Here is an 18,640-nt window from a genome sequence, read left to right as displayed (position 1 = left end):
CTCAGTGCCCACTGATACATTTGGTCATTACATCCATCTGGAGATGTTTCCATACTTCATTTAAATTCATAGACATTTGTTTATTCTGTTACTCATTATGATTATTTGCCTTGCAAAGAAAACATTTGACATTTCTTATGGTATTTTGTCACTAGCCCTTAGCTTACATGTTCCATGTATTTTTTCATAATGCTTCCTTTTGCTCATAGTAATGTTGTATATAGCTTAGTATTTAATTAAATCTCTGTGTACATATATCAATAGGTTCCTAAGTCCTTAGACAGTAGATGTAATTGCTTAGTATTTCCATTTACTTTGTATTTAAGTTAGGTACTTGTACTTTGGTTGGGCCTCCTGCCAGTCTGTTACACATGCACACAGGTCACTGCCTCCTCTGTTACTACAGACATCAGCACATATTTTTGAGCATGCACAGCTGAGCCATAAGCTAATTTTGTTTATACTTTCGCTTCACATGAAGTGGTGTATTACTTCTCATTCCTGTTGATTTTATGCTTACATGCACAAATCAAAAGAATTACTTATACCTATACAAAATACTTCATCTTAAAAGAAGAAGAAGAAGAGAAGAAAAAATTACACTTAGAGTTATGTACACTATGTACAAATATATTGTAATAGAAAGATAAAATGCTACCTAGCTTCATCATTCTATGAGAGCCTTTATATCTTTGTGAGAGTGGAGACCCTTGCCTCTCTCTGTTTTATCATATACTAACCCGTATTTTCCAGGGTAAGGTACTTTGCAAATTATATATGGTCCTGAATAGAGTAATTGCCACTTCTTAGTCAGTTTGCCACATTTTGTCAATTTAGGGTGTGTCCATAAAAGGACTCATTGCTCTTTAAAAAAATTGTGTAACATGTTTCAGTTTCTTATTATAAATTTTCATTCTATACTCAGCCCTGTTTTCTAGTTTAGTCATGGCTTGTTTGATTTTGTCTTGTAGTTCATTTCTGTAGGGGGTACTTTTGGTATAGGTGACTCCCACTCATTTGTCTGCTTTGTTCGGAACATCAGTTCATTAAGTGTGAATCCTGTTGAAGAATGTGGAAGGTTATTGACAACTTGAATGAAAGGAGTTACATTTTCTACCCACTGGGTATGTTTGTGAGGGGTGTATGTCCTAATAACCTGGATAAATTCTGTAAAGACTCGATCTACTAGGCTTGATTCTGGGTGAAAAAAGCTTACTAATACGTGTTTTATGCCTTGTGAGGTCATAAATTGTTTTCACTTGTAATGCACCTCTTTCTCCAGGGGACAAATACTAATTATTATCAGCAGTAGTATATTAAGCTACAAATTATCATTTTAAACCTGTGTGGTCTCCCTGGTGTATTTCAAGAATTTCAAGAATTTTATTCACCATAGATCATTTTACAATGATATTGGCTTCGTCATACAAGATGTACTAGTATATACAGAATAACAAAATAAACTTCTGTCAATACATTATAAATACATTTGAAGCATGGCAGTGTACCAATTACAAAGGATAGCTTTTAAAAGCTAACGCAACAAGCTATCTTATAATATAATATAATAAGGTATTTTATTGTTTATAGTATAAACTTTGTAATTACACACGATTAACCACAGCACAAAATAATATGTTTAACTACAGACAACTTTTAAATGCTTATATTCTCCTCAGGCATCTCAAAGAATTCTTTAATGTCATAGAATGGATGATCTGACAGCCAGCTGTACCACTTGATTTTAAAAGAATTTGTATCCATAGACTGAACATGAATTGGCAGTTTATTGAACATTTTGAGTGGGTTAACTTTGTGGGAATTTCCTGTTCTCGCTAATCTGTGGCGCGGTATGTCTAAATTACCGTTCGGCCTGGTGTTGTGTTCGTGTATTTCCTTTCTGGCAATAAATTCTGAAATATTATTTTTAATATAGAGTACAGACACATATATGTATAAATTTATAATTGTAAGTATTCTGAGTCTGGAGAAAAGAGGACGACAGTGCTCCCTATGACCTCTTTTACATATTATACGTATGACTTTTTTTTGTAATTTCAATATGTTTTTGATGTGAGGGGAGTGCCCCCATATAATAAAATCATATGAAATATGTGACTGGAATAGCCCAAAATATGTCACCCTAAGGTACTCCAAGCTCACTACCTCCCTTAGTTTCAGGAGAAGGTATGCCACCTGAGATATTTTTTCACATACATGATTGACATGTTCCTCCCAATATAGTTTTGAGTCAATGTGAATACCTAAGAGTTTTACCGACTTATTGCCTACTTCATTTTATGTTCCCATTAAAAGTTGTTGTGTTTTGTCAGGGTTGCATAGGAGCTTATTGGCTGCAAACCAGTCTAGGGCCTTATCTAGTGTTTCTTTTGTTAGGTTATTCAGATCTGAAATGTTCTGATGTGTGGTAAGTAGTGTTGTATCGTCAGCATAACACACAACAGGGTGAGCTATATTTTTAGGTAAATCATTAATAGCGACAATGAAGAAGAAGGGTCCAAGGATAGACCCTTGTGGTACACCTGTGCTGGTTTCCATGATGGAAGAATTTAAATTTCTGACTGAAACGAATTGTTTTCGGTTACTTAAATAAGAATTTATCACAGATAAAGTGCTCCCTCTCACCCCATAAAACTCTAGTTTCCCCAGTAGTATGTCAACAGGAATGCAATCGAAAGCTTTGCTTAGGTCGCATAATACCAGTGATACCATGTTATTATTTTCAAAAGCTGTTAAGGTTTGGTCAATGATTTCCAAGATGGCCCCTGTTGTGTTCTTCCCCTTTCGAAAGCCAAACTGATTGTTACATAGGATATTGTGTTTTTCAAAGAAGTTGCTTATTTGTGTGTGTATCAGCACCTCAAATACCTTTGAGAATATTGGAACAATGGAGACTGGTCTGTAGCTTTGGGGGAGATGTTTGTCTCCTTTTTTAAAAACTGGGACAACTTTTGATACCTTGAGTGCATCCGGAAAAAACTCCAAATTCTACACATTTATTAAAAATATAAGCTAGTGGTTTGGCGATTGAGTGTATTGTCTTTTTAATCATGTTATTTGATAACCAATAACAGTCCATACTTTTAGAACCTGAAAATTTGGATACAGCTTTTATAACATCAGCAGGTGTGACAGCCCTCCATTGAAATGCCAGGCTATCAGGCAGTGGTGTTCCAACAAGGTTCATTGCAGATGAATTTGTTGCTTTGATACTGTTACTTATGTCTTTAACTGAGTTTAAAAAGTACTCGTTTAATTCTTCAGGATCAAGCAGAGCTGTTTCTGTGCATTTCGGTGTATTCTCTTGTTTTATTATTTGCCAGGCTGCCTTGCATTTATTGGGAGCTCTTTCTATATAGTTCTCCACTGCTTGCTTTTTTGCCAGAAGTAGTTTAGCTTTATAGTATTTCTTGCATTTCAGATATGACCTATGAATGTTCACACTCTGTTCTGCCCCTTGGTCAGAGGCTTGTTTATGCACCTGGTACAGCATATGCAAGTTTCCTCTAATTTCTACTAGCTCTTGTGTGAACCAGTTCAGACTTTTTTTTTCATTTCATTTGGATATCTAATTTTTTTTACTGGTGAGCAAGAATACCATAAATCTGTGTACTTTTTAAAGAAGTTACCAAAGCTAATTTCAGCTTCCCTTTTTCCAGATTGACAATTATATATAAAGTCCCAATCTGCACTTCCTAATCTATTAACAAACATATTTATGTACTCTTCCTTCTGTCTTCGTACCACTACTACTTTAGATTCTTCAGTTTTAACTGGCTGCCTCTTACAGAGGGTAAGGAGTAGTGGCTCATGATCTGCATGTCCACTTCCTGCAAGTCTAACTGTAAAATCCTCCCTATGGAAATTCACAATAATATTGTCTATACAGGCATTCTTACGTGTGGCACAGTTATTTGTACAGTAGAGGTCTAATGATCTTAGCATATTCAAAAATGTCCTAGCAACTGGTCTCTGTGTGTTTACCATTTCTATGTTGAAATCACCACATATAGCAATTCTCGTTTTACTCTTCAATATTTTTTAAATTATTAATTCACATTTTTCAATAAACAAATTTACATCACCATCTGGTGACCTATATAGACTAACAACCACTATATTTTCATTCATTAGTTTTACACAACTAAACTCCCCATCTAGCTCTGAGGAGTTTGTAGATACATCAATTCTGGAAAACATTATTCCTTCTTTGACAAAAATTCCCACCCCACCATTCTTTCTCTATTTTCTACATATCATGTCTCCCACAACATACCCTTGGGGAATGAACATATTTACTTGTTCTTGTGTTAACCAGTGCTCAGATACACATATAACATCTACATGCTCAGTGTTACATAAATGTTCTAATTCTAAAATTTTATTTCTAATACAACGTATGTTAACTTGTAGAAAAGTAAGTAGTTTGTCTCTGTCTGTATTCCTCTGAGAGCAATTTGACTTTATATTTGAAGTTGTAGGTTCCATTAATGTCTTTAATCTTGATGCACTGTGACCATGTGTGTTATGATAGTCACATACCTGTTCATCCACTTGATGACTCACTTTGTTAACTGCTTTCGTCCGTGAAACCACTGCTGATCCCACCAAAAATCCTGGTCCCTCGGTTGTGGTTTCTTTTTTCGGGTTGACTGCCATACTCCACGTGTTGGTATTCTCATCCCTTGAGCTTGATTTGCTGTTCTACTTTTTGCAAGTAGGTCTCTCTTCTTATATGGTGCCTTCTTTCCTGTCACCTTATTTGCTGCTTCTTCAAACTTTTGCACTGTCCTCTTGGGTAAGTTTATTGCTTGAGTAATTGTCCTCTCCCCACAAACAGAGTTCACTTTTAAGGATTCTGTTGTTATTTGTGCTGGAGTTGTGTCAATAACAATTCTCACTGATTCTTTATCTGAGACTTCAGTATCCTTCCATTTAAGTTCTATTGCTGTTTTGTACACTTTCCTGTTTGTTTCCACTGATTCATAAATCCTTGTGGCAATTAGTTCTTTACCAGTTGCATTAAGGTGTTGTCCATGTGCTGTATAAAGCTCCTTGTTACTAGGAGTATCAATAAAACAAGTGTTATGGAAGCCTTTCACTGTTGTTTTTTTTAGTTTTCTGTTTGCAGATTGAATTTCTTGGTTTACACAAGACCATTCAGGCAGGTCATGTCTATGTGGTACACCAACTACAATCACTTTTGTATTTGTATTTTGTAATGCTGACAAGGCTTTATGTAGTGAATGAATTGCCAACTTGGTTTCATTCTTTGCTACATCGTTAGCCCCTGCCCAGATAACTGCAAAATCTTCACTTGTCAACTTATGGAGGTCATTGGATTTTTTTAGTATTACACTAGTGGGGGCACCTGGTATCACCTTCCCTTCAACATCATATTTATTTGAAGCTAAGTTTAAAATGTTTCTTGCACAGTCTCTGCCATGGCTATCTGAGGCAACGAATATTTTGGGTCTCCTATTCACTGACTGACTCTCAGGAGCAAAGGTTTGCATTTTCATTGCTGCACCCATAGATTGATTTCCTTTTTGAACTGCATTCTGTGTTGTGGTATGCACACTGTGTTGTGAATCATGATTTATGTTGGGTGCATCAAATCTGTAGTTTTTGCACATTTCTATCTTGCCTGATTCTCGCTTCTGTAGTTCGTTTGTTAGCAAACATATAATTGTTTTCGAATACTTAAGTTCCTTTCTTACTATTCTGAGTTCATTCTGTAACTTTTCGCACACACACGTTTTTAACGGGTCTGTTTTGATTGCGCCCATATCGTCACCGTCAGCACGAAAACAATCACTGCATTTCCAGCTTTTCACTCTATTCGTTGAATTTACACACAAGTAATGGAATTTCCTGTTACACTTTACACAACACACGCCTTTTCTTGCTGTTTTGTTACAGGAACACGGTTTATTCCACGCTTCCTCACTTATTTTGTAAATAGAATTCAAATTTTCCGAACTGGTCGCGGCCATTGTGCACTAGTTAGTTTCAAAGCAGAATATGTCCCTGTTCTTTCAACAGATAGCCATATTTTTAGTTACTCACTGAGAACAATTACTTATCCACATATACACACCATAAAATGTTTAACTTAAGCTCGTTAAACGATTAAAGTAACTTATTTTGTTCACCCAGTCGACCACCAGTCCCCGTCACACTGTTCACTCTAACAACAGAGTACATACAGGGTTGAAGACATGGAGAAAGATAGGTAACATCACAATTTGAATTTAGAGTAATAAAACTTTTTTACCTTTATTGGTCGTTGCTGCATGCTCTTAGTCCAGTGATGAATCTGTTTGTTAAATCAATTTGAGGTCCAGAGTGTGTATTCTGTTGCGTAATAACTGACACATTGTTAAAGTTCCAACTTTTATTTTATAAATGCTGATCATGACGATATTCAATAATTTTCAATGTAACAGCTTTTCCAATACATCATTTCGTTCCCTCTATCCATGAGCTTCTCAAAGCACGCATATTACAAGACGTCTCAACACCAACTGCCCATTGTCTCTAGACAACCAGCTCCTGTTCACAGAGTTTACAAACTGAGCAGTACTGCCAACCTTGGTTGTATATTGATATTTTACACATCACATGTATACATATATGAAAAACATAGTATGAACAGTAGTGTTTTAACAGTTTTGTAACAAAATAATAATATTTCACTTTATTTTACGTAGTTAAAGTGCACTTGTTCCTTCAAGTTGATTGACGGCAGCGCACACCTCGCCAGCCGGTGGTATCGGTAGTTTCAATAGTCCGTTACATTACACACTTTTACCCAATGAAATATCAAGCATTATCAGTTAGTAGTACCTTTGGTTTACCTATTCTACTAAATTAGTCTCCCTCATTTCTTTTTCTGATATTCGTAGCAGCTGCATTTTTAATGGCATACATTTTGATGTTTCTAGAAAATATTGTATAGTGCTACTACATGTCTTACCCTTCCTTTACTTCTTGGATATGAACCATCTATGTCCAGGGATACTACATCTAGAGGGTTTTTTGTAAGTATTGGGTGTAGCTCAGTATATTTTGACACATTGGACTGTTTTGATTTTTGACATATTGCACACTTTCTTAATACCTGAATGACTCGCCTTCCCAAATTTGGAGTATAACAAAGTGTTGAAGTTTTTTCAGTGTATTTGCCTACTCCATAATCTCCCCATACTTCATGTATGTGTCTTCCAAATTTGTCGATATAATCTTCAGGAATACACACACACCATTGATCAGAATTTTCATGTTTCCTATGAAACAAAACGCCCTTGTACTCCTGATACCATTTACTTACCTTTCCACCTTCATCTTGTTTAAGGTTTTGCACGTCTTTACTCCGCCGGCAATCTTGCTGTTGTATAATTTTCATTTGCTTACAATATTTATGGTAATCAGACTGTTTTGTTGTACCTTGCATTAATAATGTTTTGATTTCTGCATCTTGCTCTGTTAATTCACTGGATACCTGTAAACCTCGTAGTAACCTAGACAATGCATCTGCAATAACAGCTGACTTCATTTAATATAAATGATCTTGAAATTGAATTTTTGTAAATATAGACTCCACCTAACTAATTTACAGTGCAATAGTTTACATGTTAAAAGAAATGACAGTGACTGATGGTCACAGTAAACTTTGGTATTCTTACCCCATAAAAAATATTCACTTTTTAAATGCCCATATTACAGCTAAACTTTCCAATTCTGCTTCTGATAATGTTAGACAAGCAAAACTGACGACCTTGGGTGCTTCCTTACCTTCTTCTTCTCGCATCTAGAACAAGCATGCCCCCAGTCCCTGAGATGAGGTATCAGTGGATAAACAAAAATCCTTGGACATGTCAGGTTTGTTAAGAATATTTGCATTAACTAATACCTGCTTAATGTTAATAATGTCTTCCTGACGCTTACCAATCCATAATCAAGGCCTATTTTTTTGTAACAAGTTGAGTAATAAGTCACTGTTCATCAGTTTCTGTAGTACGAATTTATGAAAAAAGCTTTTAGCTGTTTTTTAGTCCTCAGAGCTGGACACCTGTTTACCTTGTTCATTATTTCATTTTCTTTTTTCTAAATAGCTTTTTTACTACATCTGTGTATAACCTACAATTGGTTACTAACTTCTCTGCAGTGGTCTTACTCTTATCTGACATACCTGCTTCAGCTTGACTAATGATATCACTTAGATTTTCATTGACATTCTCTCTCTCCTTCTTAGCACATGCTGAGTCAACTTCTAATGTTGCTGCCCTTAAAGTAAGATCTGCAGCTAGAGGTACACCCTCATAGTCTTTGTTTACTTTGTTAATGACAGTGGTTACCATTCTTTCTGTCTAACACAACCTGTTTTGTGTGGCTTCAATATTTGTTTTCTCATCTGTGATTTCCTTTATCTGTTGCTCTACTAGATCATGATGGGTGTTAAAAGAATCTATCTTCTGTTTTAACTCCATAATGTTACCATTCACTTCAGAAAGTACTTCATGCTTTACTTGTTTTTTCATATAATTCAATTTTTCGTCGATTTCAGTGTGAAAATTTTTGGCTAAGTCATCGAACTTCTGAGAGACTGTGTCTTGTAAATCCTTGAATATTTTTTTTTATTTCATTATATTTAGATCTGTGTAACAATGTTTTGTTACTGTCTCACCCTGTTCATATCTTGTGTGAAATTATCAATTTTGATATTTATATCTTGTTTCATATCACTGAAATTTTTGTTGGTACTGTCTAATTTTGTGTTTATATTAGATAACAACTGCCATAGCAGTACATCACTTGTACTACTGTGGTTGCTGTCAGCTAAACTCTCCAAGTTAATGTTTGTGTTGTGACCAAGTGGTGTTTGTAATGTGTTGTCAAGATTCATAATTGTATCGCTCTCCAGTATTTCATTCATGAGTGGTATATCACTCTGGGAGATGCGGGACATTGTCTCGTCATTTGTAAACCTTATGCCCTCAAGGTTATTCCACTGTGGAGCATCACTATCATTTGTCACACCTGCGACACTCATCTCTGACCTTCTTAACCCTTCTGCAGCAGGCATGCATGGCGCCTGAGCTTCAACTGTTCAGTCACGCAGTTTCATTCCATTTATTATCATCCTTTGCATCATTTACATGACACAGGAATTGTCATGATATTGTCCAGAATATGCACAGCATAATATTACAAATTTACATCAAATACATGAAATTAACATTTTGTTGAAAGTTAAAACATTGAATTAAAACACATCAAATTAACATTATATAATATGTTGGAAATTAAAACATTGAATTAATGGGTTGTTCTTTTACATGCTCTTTTAATATGTAATATATATAAAGGATTTATATATATTTAGTACATTTTGGAAAAAACATATTACACATAATTTAGAGTTAAAAGAGTATAAACGAGACATAGAACTGACAATGAGAACAACATGATATTGACAATACAATTATCTGTGAGTGATTTAAGGATTCAAAATATTCCTCTATGCTATAAAAACACTTATTTATCAGAAACTTTTTTAATTCTGACTTAAATTTTCCTTCATCTTCTGTTCCCCTGATGCAGAGTGGCAGAGCATTATAAAGCTTTATTCCATAATGGCTCACATGTTTTTGAGTTTTTGTTTTTCTTGTTCTTTCTACATGTAGTTCTTACAGATACATGTATTGTAGTCATGAAGATCTGAATTTACACGTAAACTACTCAAATGTGTTCTTGTATGCAGCCTGCCTTTTAATATGTACAAAGATGGTACTGTAAGTATGTTTAGCTGCATGAGCAAGGGCTTGCAGTGTGTTTGTGGAGAGCTAATTCTAATGGCCCTTTTCTGGAATTTAAAAACCTCTCTCAAGCAACATTTAGTTACACCCCAGAATGTTATTCCATAGGATATAATAGAATCAAAATAAGCCATATACACTAATCTTGTACACTCTGTACTGCAAACTCTAGAAATTGTTCTCAGTGCAAAACATGCTGAATTGAGTTTTTTGGATATGTATGTGACATGGTCTTTCCAGCTCAAGTGCTGATCAATGTACATGCCCAAAAATTTTGTAGACCACACTTTCTCTATATCATGGTCACTCATTGATAAATGGTAATCATCCTTCTCATTTACTTTACCATACTGTACGTAATTTGTTTTATTTAAATTGAATGCTAACTTATTAGTGTAAAACCATTGTTGCACACTCTTCAGAACCTTTTCAGCTGTAGTGAATAAGGATTTGCTGTCATCATTTATAGTTATGCTTGTATCATCTGCAAATAACATAATTTTTGATGATCTGTTAGGCCTTTCAGTGTCACTTATATAGATTAGGAATAATATGGGGCCAAGAACACTACTCTGAGGGACACCTACTGCCACTTTCTCAGCATCAAATACCCACTTTATTTTTTGCTTATTCTGAGATGAGGTGAGTTTCACAACCTGAGTTCTATCTTGGAGATAGGATTCAAACCATTTCCTCCCAATTCCTCTGATGCCTATTGCCTCCAGTTTGTCAAGAAGAATTTGATGATCTTGAAGGTCTTGGAAAGATCTAGGTTTATTCCTACCACACATTTGTTATTGTCTAAATTACAAATAATTTCTTCCGTATGGGCCTGTATAGCTGTTCCTGTGCTGTGACCAGTACGAAAACCATGTTGATTACAATTTAGAAGATTGAAGGTGTCAAGGTAGCTTATGAATCTAATTTTCATCAGTTTTTCAAAAATTTTTGATAAAGATGGAAGGATGAATGTAGGTCTATAGTTTTCTGCATTATGTATATCCCCTTTTTTGAATAATGGTTTAACCTTAGAAATTTTCAGCCTGTGGGGGAACACACCTTCATTGAATGATAAATTGGCAATATGTACCAGTGGTTCCAAAATTTTTGAGGCGACTTTTTTTTTATTATTGTCATTGGCACTTCGTCCAGTCCTGCAGCCTTTTTGGGTTTCATAGTGTTAATTACTTTCAGTATTTCATATTTATTAGTGGGACTTATTATCATGCTCCATGTTGGTTTATTGTGTTTTTGCTATTTCTATCATCAATGGACATATATTTTTCCACCATGTTGTATGAATATACAAAAATGAAAACTTTACAAAAAATGTTAAAATGTCATATGCTAATTATTACACTTGATAATTGTTGTTTACACAACATCAAAGATTGTTTTACCTCTGTTATGATATGCACACAATTGTGTCACAATTCTTTATGTTTTACTTATCACATGTATCACACAGAAAAATTCCTGTAAATTTTCCACTACAAAATTCAGGGAAGAGAATAAAGAGGAAACAGTTTCTATCTACTTCAAAAGAGTTGCAACCAAGCGTAACCATGTAAGTAGCTTGCATAGCTGTCCTACCTTTGCTGTGCCTAACAGAACATCTTATTATGAAAAATTTTACGTAACCTGTGGCCAACTCTTATTCCTTTCTAAAATTTTCTCCTCAATTTTTGCGTTTTTGCTTTACTTGCTCTCTGTTGTGATTCATGCAATCAGAAAATACAGAAAATTAGTTTTTGTGGCTAATAACAATGTCATAGAAATTTCTTACAAAAAATAGTCAACAAACCCTACTTATAATCAGTGCCCTGAAGTCATGGCTCTCAGGTTGCCAATTGTATTACAATAATAAAAAAATGAATGGAAAAGAAAAATTTAAAGTATAGTACAATTGCATTGTTATAAATGTTCTGCATGTGCATATTTAGGCTATTTGGACTTGCTCTCTTACATTTCAGTTGTTGATGCAGGCAGCCAACTTCAAGGACACCAGTACATGTCCAAAAATGAAGAAAATCCTCCTTACTTGGCTCCACTTCACTTTGATAAAAATACTTATTACTGTTGCTAAGTCTTCTCTTATGTAGATTCCAAAATAATACATAACACTCGTAATACTTCATCTTTTGAGCAATACATCTTAACCATCCTTCTACATATGAGAGAGTGAAACACAAAATCATATACAAAGAAAAATGAATGACTTTTTTTTCTTTTGTCTGCACCTTACCGCTCATTTATAATTAATGCCTTTCGCGACCCTCATGGCCGATTGCTGTTTCACTATTCCTTTTTCTTTTTAAATAAATTTTGACTGTAATGTATCCGGGGGTCTTTGACCATGTACCTACACAGATCGGATGTGTTTTTAATTTTGGAAATAACAATGTAATTTTTGCAGCTTTGAAGTGGAAACTGTAAACACAGTGTAACAAAGAAAAATGTGAAAAAACGAAAACAAGATAAAAACAGGCAATTCTTCAGTAGTTACTACATCAATTGGAACCATGAAAATCTATAAAATCAAAAATTTCAGCCTCAAGAAACAACCCCTAGATGTGAAGAACTAGAGCTAACTATGAGAAAAGAAGATAAGTAAATAGTTATTTGTAAACCTTACTCCTCTCTAAGCTTATTAAAAGAAATTTATTATGAAAAGAGTGGCAATCAACAAATGACATGAGAGGGGTAAGATTATAAAATTGTACTCCTCTCAATTCTTATGGAAAGACTTAAAGAGAGTTGTGATAACAAAGGAGGGAGGGGTAGATAACAACTGCGGGCTCAGCTGGGATCAACTAACAAATAATGAAGTTTTGTCTGTTGCAGAAGGGAGGGTGATTTGTGCCCTTTGCAGTTTATGTATGAATGGGTTTCCGGTCATATGAAGCAAGAAGACTGAGGGCTGAACAACAGAGCAAATCATACCAGCAGTGATTACGTACTACCAATAATGATGGACCAGATCAAATGAACGAGGACTTAGCAGCTACAACCAGGGACATCAAAAAAGAAATATGAGTACAAACTATTTGTGAAGTTAATTTGTTTGTGGGATCGTGTGCTTGTTAACAAAATGAATGGGGATGAGGGTAGAAGTGAGGTAGAAATGAAAGCTGTAGGATCCAGTCATGACATGTGAAGTCATGACAAGTGAAACTGTAGCCAATAAAGAAACAGGAAAAACTGAAATTTCACAGTTAATTTTTTCTAAACTAGAGGAAATGAAGTCAGATAATAATAGCAAATTTAGTGCAGTTAATGATCAGTTAACTGAAATAAGAACTGAAAACAATAGCACAATAAACAAAGTACAAGATCAGATAGGTCAACTTAAAAATCAAGTTTCAGAGTTAAAAAATGGTTGTCAGAGGGGTTAAAAGTGTGACTGAAAAAGCTGATGTTTTAGAAAATAAATTTATTGTTTTAGAAAATGAGTTGGTAGTTGAATCAGCAACACGATCAAAGAATGTTGATGATGTTAGAGTTGAACAAAAGGCCATATCTGAAAAAAATGGAACAAAATATCACCAGTTTAAACCAAAAAATTCTAGATGTCAAAAACAATATGCAAACTAATGTAACTGTTTTAGATCAAAAAATTTCAGTAGGTCAGCCTCATAAATGTATGGTTTTTCAAGTAGGGGGATTATCTTCCCAATACATATATAATTATTTCAAATACTTCTGTACATCTATGTTATATCTTTTGGCATCATTTTGTACAACATTTGGCAAACCTTATAGTAGGTCACAAAATATTGTAAACAGATTGTTTCCAAATTTTGCGAGGGGGATATTGTAAAGGGACATTACTTTTCCTCAGCAGAAGTAGTCGATACTAGAAATATTTTTGAGTTTTGGACAGGTCAATATTATCTCGACTATATATCTGAAAAATTGCATATAATTTTATACACAATATGTTATATTTCAAGTTAAAAACCATGAAATTGAATTACTTTATTTTTGTTGGTATGATAAATATGTACTAGCTCTGAATGTACAATTAAAATTTATTTTTTTTAGAAACATTTGAAACTACGGAATATTTGGTAAACTTAAAATTTCTATTATTAATTATGCAATCTGCTTCTGTTGAATATGTTTATTTCTGGATTCATTTATAGAATAATAGTATAATTTACTATAAATTCATTTGTCGAAAAAAATTGTAAGCCCTTTGGAATATCGTTATTACTGCAGAGTGAAGTAATAGTGGGCATGTTTCTGATGTGATCGGACATGTTTTTTTTATTTGGGATGAACAACGTAATTTCGGCTTTGTTAATATGAAAATTGTAAAGACAGTGTGATATTGTAAAATGTGATGCAAATAAACATCGTAAAAAGAAAAATTCTGTACAGGCATTCTTCAAATTTATGTAGATCAATTGGACCATGAGAACCTAAAATGTGAAAATTTCAGCTCCAAGATACAGACCCCTACACTTGAATAACTGGAGCCAACTGCATGAGAAAAGTAGATAAGCAAAAAGTTTATTGTAAATCTTACTCCTCTCAAATTTTAAAACCATACAAACATTTGTGACAACAAAGGAGGGAGGGGTACATTACAAGTGACATGGTTCACATCCAACAAACGTCTGCATAACCCAGATAAGACCCAACATATTATATTAGGACTGTCTAATGAAATAAAAAATAAGTTCTTTGAACTTTTAAGATTTCATCAGTCGTATTTGGGAAAGAATATCATGGGTAAACTATCTACTGCATAAATTGAGAGGTGCAGTTACTTCTGAATATCTAAGACTTACATTTTAGACTGTTCCAGTCCCACATTTCTTATGGAGACCTGGTATGGGATGGGACACTCTTCACATGTAAGTGATATTTCCAGAATGAGATTTTCACTCTGCAGTGGAGTATGCATGGATATGAAACTTCCTGGCAGATTAAAACTGTGTGCCGGACCGAGACTCGAACTCGGTACCTTTGCCTTTTGCGAGCAAGTGCTCTACCAGCTGAGCTACCCAAGCACGACTCATGCCCTGTCCTCACAGCTTTACTTCTACCAGTACCTCGTCTCCTACCTTCCAAACTTTAAAGAAGCTCTCCTGCGAACCTTGAAGAACTAGCACTCCTGAAAGAAAGGATATTGCAGAGATATCCTGCAGGCTGTGGCTAAGCCATGTCTCTGCAATATCCTTTCTTTCAGGAGTGCCACTTCTGCAAGGTTTGCAGGAGAGCTTCTGTAAAGTTTGGAAGGTAGGAGATGAGGTACTGGTAGAAGTAAAGCTGTGAGGATGGAGCGTGAGTCATGCTTGGGTAGTTCAGTTGGTAGAGCACTTGCCCACGAAAGGCAAAGGTCCCGAGTTCTAGTCTCAGTCCAGCACACAGTTTTAATCTGCCAGGAAGTTTCATGTAAGTGATATGTTGAAAATATAAAAAGAGTCCTATGAGAAAGGTGTGGGGCTTGCCTAAGAGATAACTGTTGACGTTTGTACAGAAAATTTAAGATATATACAACTGTAAATTTGCTGATATAATTATATTCATGTAATATTATGCCTTAATGCTATATGTTAAGCTAATTGTAAAAGAATTTCATGGCAGAGGAAAAATTCGCCACCACAACAATACAGACAAAATGAAAATTAATATTCCAAGAGTCATGCCAGTAAAAGCAGCCCACTCACCCAGAGTCAATTTTCTAAAAATATTTAATAAACTACCACTCTCAGTGTGGTCCATAACATATAAATTACTTCAAACAATATTGTAGAAAAGGTTTGGTGAAAACCAATTTAATAATATTTATTACAGATTTCTTTTAAAGAATGGAGTATATATGCTGTATGTTGAAATTCAAAATGCATGTAAATATCTGTAATTTGTGTGTTTGTAAATAAGCAGATCAATAATTATGTATGATTTAATTATGTATAAGAAATGAGGCCTATTCTGTTGTATGTATGTTGAATGGTAAATGACAGTTGACTGATTTAATTTAAGGATGTGTGTGTGTGTGTGTGTGTGTGTGTGTGTGTGTGTGTGTGTGTGTGTAGTGATAAGAAATACCTAATAAGGTGCATGCTTTCTAATTGTGTCTTCTACTGTAGCAGTCAAGTCACAACTTAGCTGCTCTAAGATATTTTTGGTTTCTGAACAATGGAATGCATTCCACCAGTTCAGTCCTAGTAAATATTATTAAATCACTGATTCAGACAGGTCCACACTTGTTGTACTGCTCAAACTTAGTGACAACTCTGTGGTCAAATGTGTATAGTGCTGTGGCCCTTCAGATAAGATGGCAATCGTGCTTATTATTGTTACAGTGCATTCTTCACTGCCTACCTGTGTCTGTGTATGAGCCTTGTCTATCCATTAGTTCCATACTTACCACATTGTCATAGTAGAATACCTTATAGAAGCTCAAATGTTATGGTATGACACAATCATTTCCAGAGTCGGGCAGTTGCTCAGTTTATTGTTCATACCTCTATTACAACTCTTAGCATTAGTATTGTTGAGTACTTTTTGTACCACTACATATTTTATTTCTCGCTGATTCTTTTGATATATTTTTTAGGAATACAGTAGGTACATTGCACTGAGGTAACAAAAGTTATGGGATACCTCTTAATGTCATGTCAGACCTCCTTTTGCTCAGCATAATGTAGCAACTTAATGTGGCTTTGACTTGACAAGTTGTTGGAATTCCCCTGCAGAAATATTGAACCATGCTGCCTCTATAGCTGTACAGAATTGTGAAAGTGTTGTCAGTGCAGGATTTTGTGGATGAACTGACCATAAATGTTTATAGGATTCATGTCAGGCAATCTGCGTGGCCATGTCATTCTATGGAACTGTCCAGAATTTTTTTCAAACCAGTCATGAACAACTATGGTGTGGTGACATGGAGCACTGTCATTCATAAAAATTCTGTCATTGTTTGGGAACATGATGTCCATGAATGGCTGAAAATGGTCTCCAAATAGGTGAACATAATCATTTCCAGTCAATGATTGGCTCAGTTATACCTTTTTCCATGTAAACACAGCCCACATCATTATGGAGCCACCACCAGATTGCACAGTGTCTTGTTGACTACTTGTGTCCATGACTTGATGGGGTCATGCCACTGTTTTCCAACTTATAAGATCACGAGCCCAGGAGAGATGCAGGCAACGTCATCCTGTTAGAAATGCACTTGCATCAGTTGTCTGCTGCCATAGCCAATTAATGCCAAATTTCGCCACACTGTTCTAATGGATGTATTCACTGAAAGCCCCAAATTGATTTCTGTGGTTATTTCACGCAGTGTTGCTTGTCTGTTAGCATTGCCACTGCTGTTGGTCATTAAGTGAAGGCCATCAGCCACTGTGTTGCCTGTTGTGAGAGGTATTGTCTGAAATCTGATAGTCTCAGCTTACTCTTCACACTGTGGATCTCAGAATACTGAATTCCCTAACAACTTCCAAAATGGAATGTCCCATGTGTCTAGCTCCAGTACCATTCTATGTTGAAGATTGTTAATTCCCTTTTTGTAGCCAAAATCAGATTGAAAACTGTTTCACATGAACCACCTGAATACAAATGGCAGCTCCACCAATACACTACTCTTTTATACCTTGTGTACATGATACTACAGTCCATCTGTATATGTGCAAATCGCAATCCCATGACTTTTGTTACCTCAGTGTATATGTTCATAGACATGACACAGGCTTCATACCAGAGAAGTTTTGTCAGACAGCATTGACTAGCAACAATATAAGTTACGTGAAATATAACTTTTTCTTTGTTGCAGACAGTACAAAAAGCAAATGAAATGATTCGTAATATTACGCAGATTGAAAAAGAAATTACTAATAAGGAAGCTTTTTTGGCACTTGCTCAAAAAAGAATATTAAATAGAACACAAAGGCCTAATATAGAGCTCTGCAGGTAAATATTTGGTTCTATAAATAAATAAGTTGAAAACAAACTTAGTGATAGTAGGAAACAAGTTTTCAGCCAGACTCTTATTTTCTCACCTATTGCTATACATTACAGTGAATTCTGCCCTTCAGCATCTGACTGCAGTATCATGTCTCATATTTTACCATCGCTGGATATTTCTGCCCAACTACACATTAAACCTGATACCTCTTTACTTATCAGCTGTCCTTCTGTAATGCTGTACAGAATACTTATGCTTAAAGATATGAGTCTGAAAGTTACAAGCAGTTTTCATGTCATCTCTTGAATACATAATCTCCTGTACTCACAACATAATCAACAACTGCTCTAGTGGTTATTTATTGTTGTTTTCTTCATTAACTGCACTCATGATTAATATTCCATCTCAGTTTTACTTCACAAACTACAAACCATCTGTAAAATGCATATGTACATGCTGAACATGGTATTTATGAGCATATCAAATGGGGGACTGGCAACCACAAGGACCCAAACCACAGAAACAAAGTTTTGAGTATAATAGATGTTTGTGAAAATCAAATTTATAGAAAAACTCCCAGTTTCTAGGTCTGAATTGTTTTTTAACCAAGTCTCAACATCCTATAATTCCTACAAAAAAGAAATGTACCCATTGTACCACATGAAATATTAATTAATATTTAAGATTACCTTTATTGATAATGTTAATTCTCAAAATTACCATGTGTAGGATAGTGACAATAGTGCCTTTTTACTGTTGTAAAATTTGTAATTAATATGAAACTAAATCAGAACATAAAGAGCAGATACTAAATGGATCACACACACACACACACACACACACACACACACACACACACACACAAGTATGACGT

General features: G+C 35.0%; 1 protein-coding gene across 1 annotated transcript in view; it reads left to right on the top strand.

Moving 5' to 3' along the window:
• Window positions 1-18,640, top strand: part of LOC126410711 (tektin-1) — a 131,456-nt gene that overhangs the window by 98,584 nt on the left and 14,232 nt on the right. Inside the window, exon 6 of the mRNA XM_050081310.1 lies at window positions 17,635-17,771. Within this exon, the coding sequence (XP_049937267.1) occupies window positions 17,635-17,771 (137 nt within the window). The remainder of the gene's footprint in view (window positions 1-17,634; window positions 17,772-18,640) is intronic.

This window comes from Schistocerca serialis, chromosome 1 (genome assembly GCF_023864345.2).
Source record: "Schistocerca serialis cubense isolate TAMUIC-IGC-003099 chromosome 1, iqSchSeri2.2, whole genome shotgun sequence".
In the NCBI taxonomy this organism is placed as follows: domain Eukaryota; kingdom Metazoa; phylum Arthropoda; class Insecta; order Orthoptera; family Acrididae; genus Schistocerca; species Schistocerca serialis.
The sequence above is the reverse complement of the archived record's forward strand: the minus strand, read 5'-3'. Positions and strand labels throughout refer to the sequence as shown.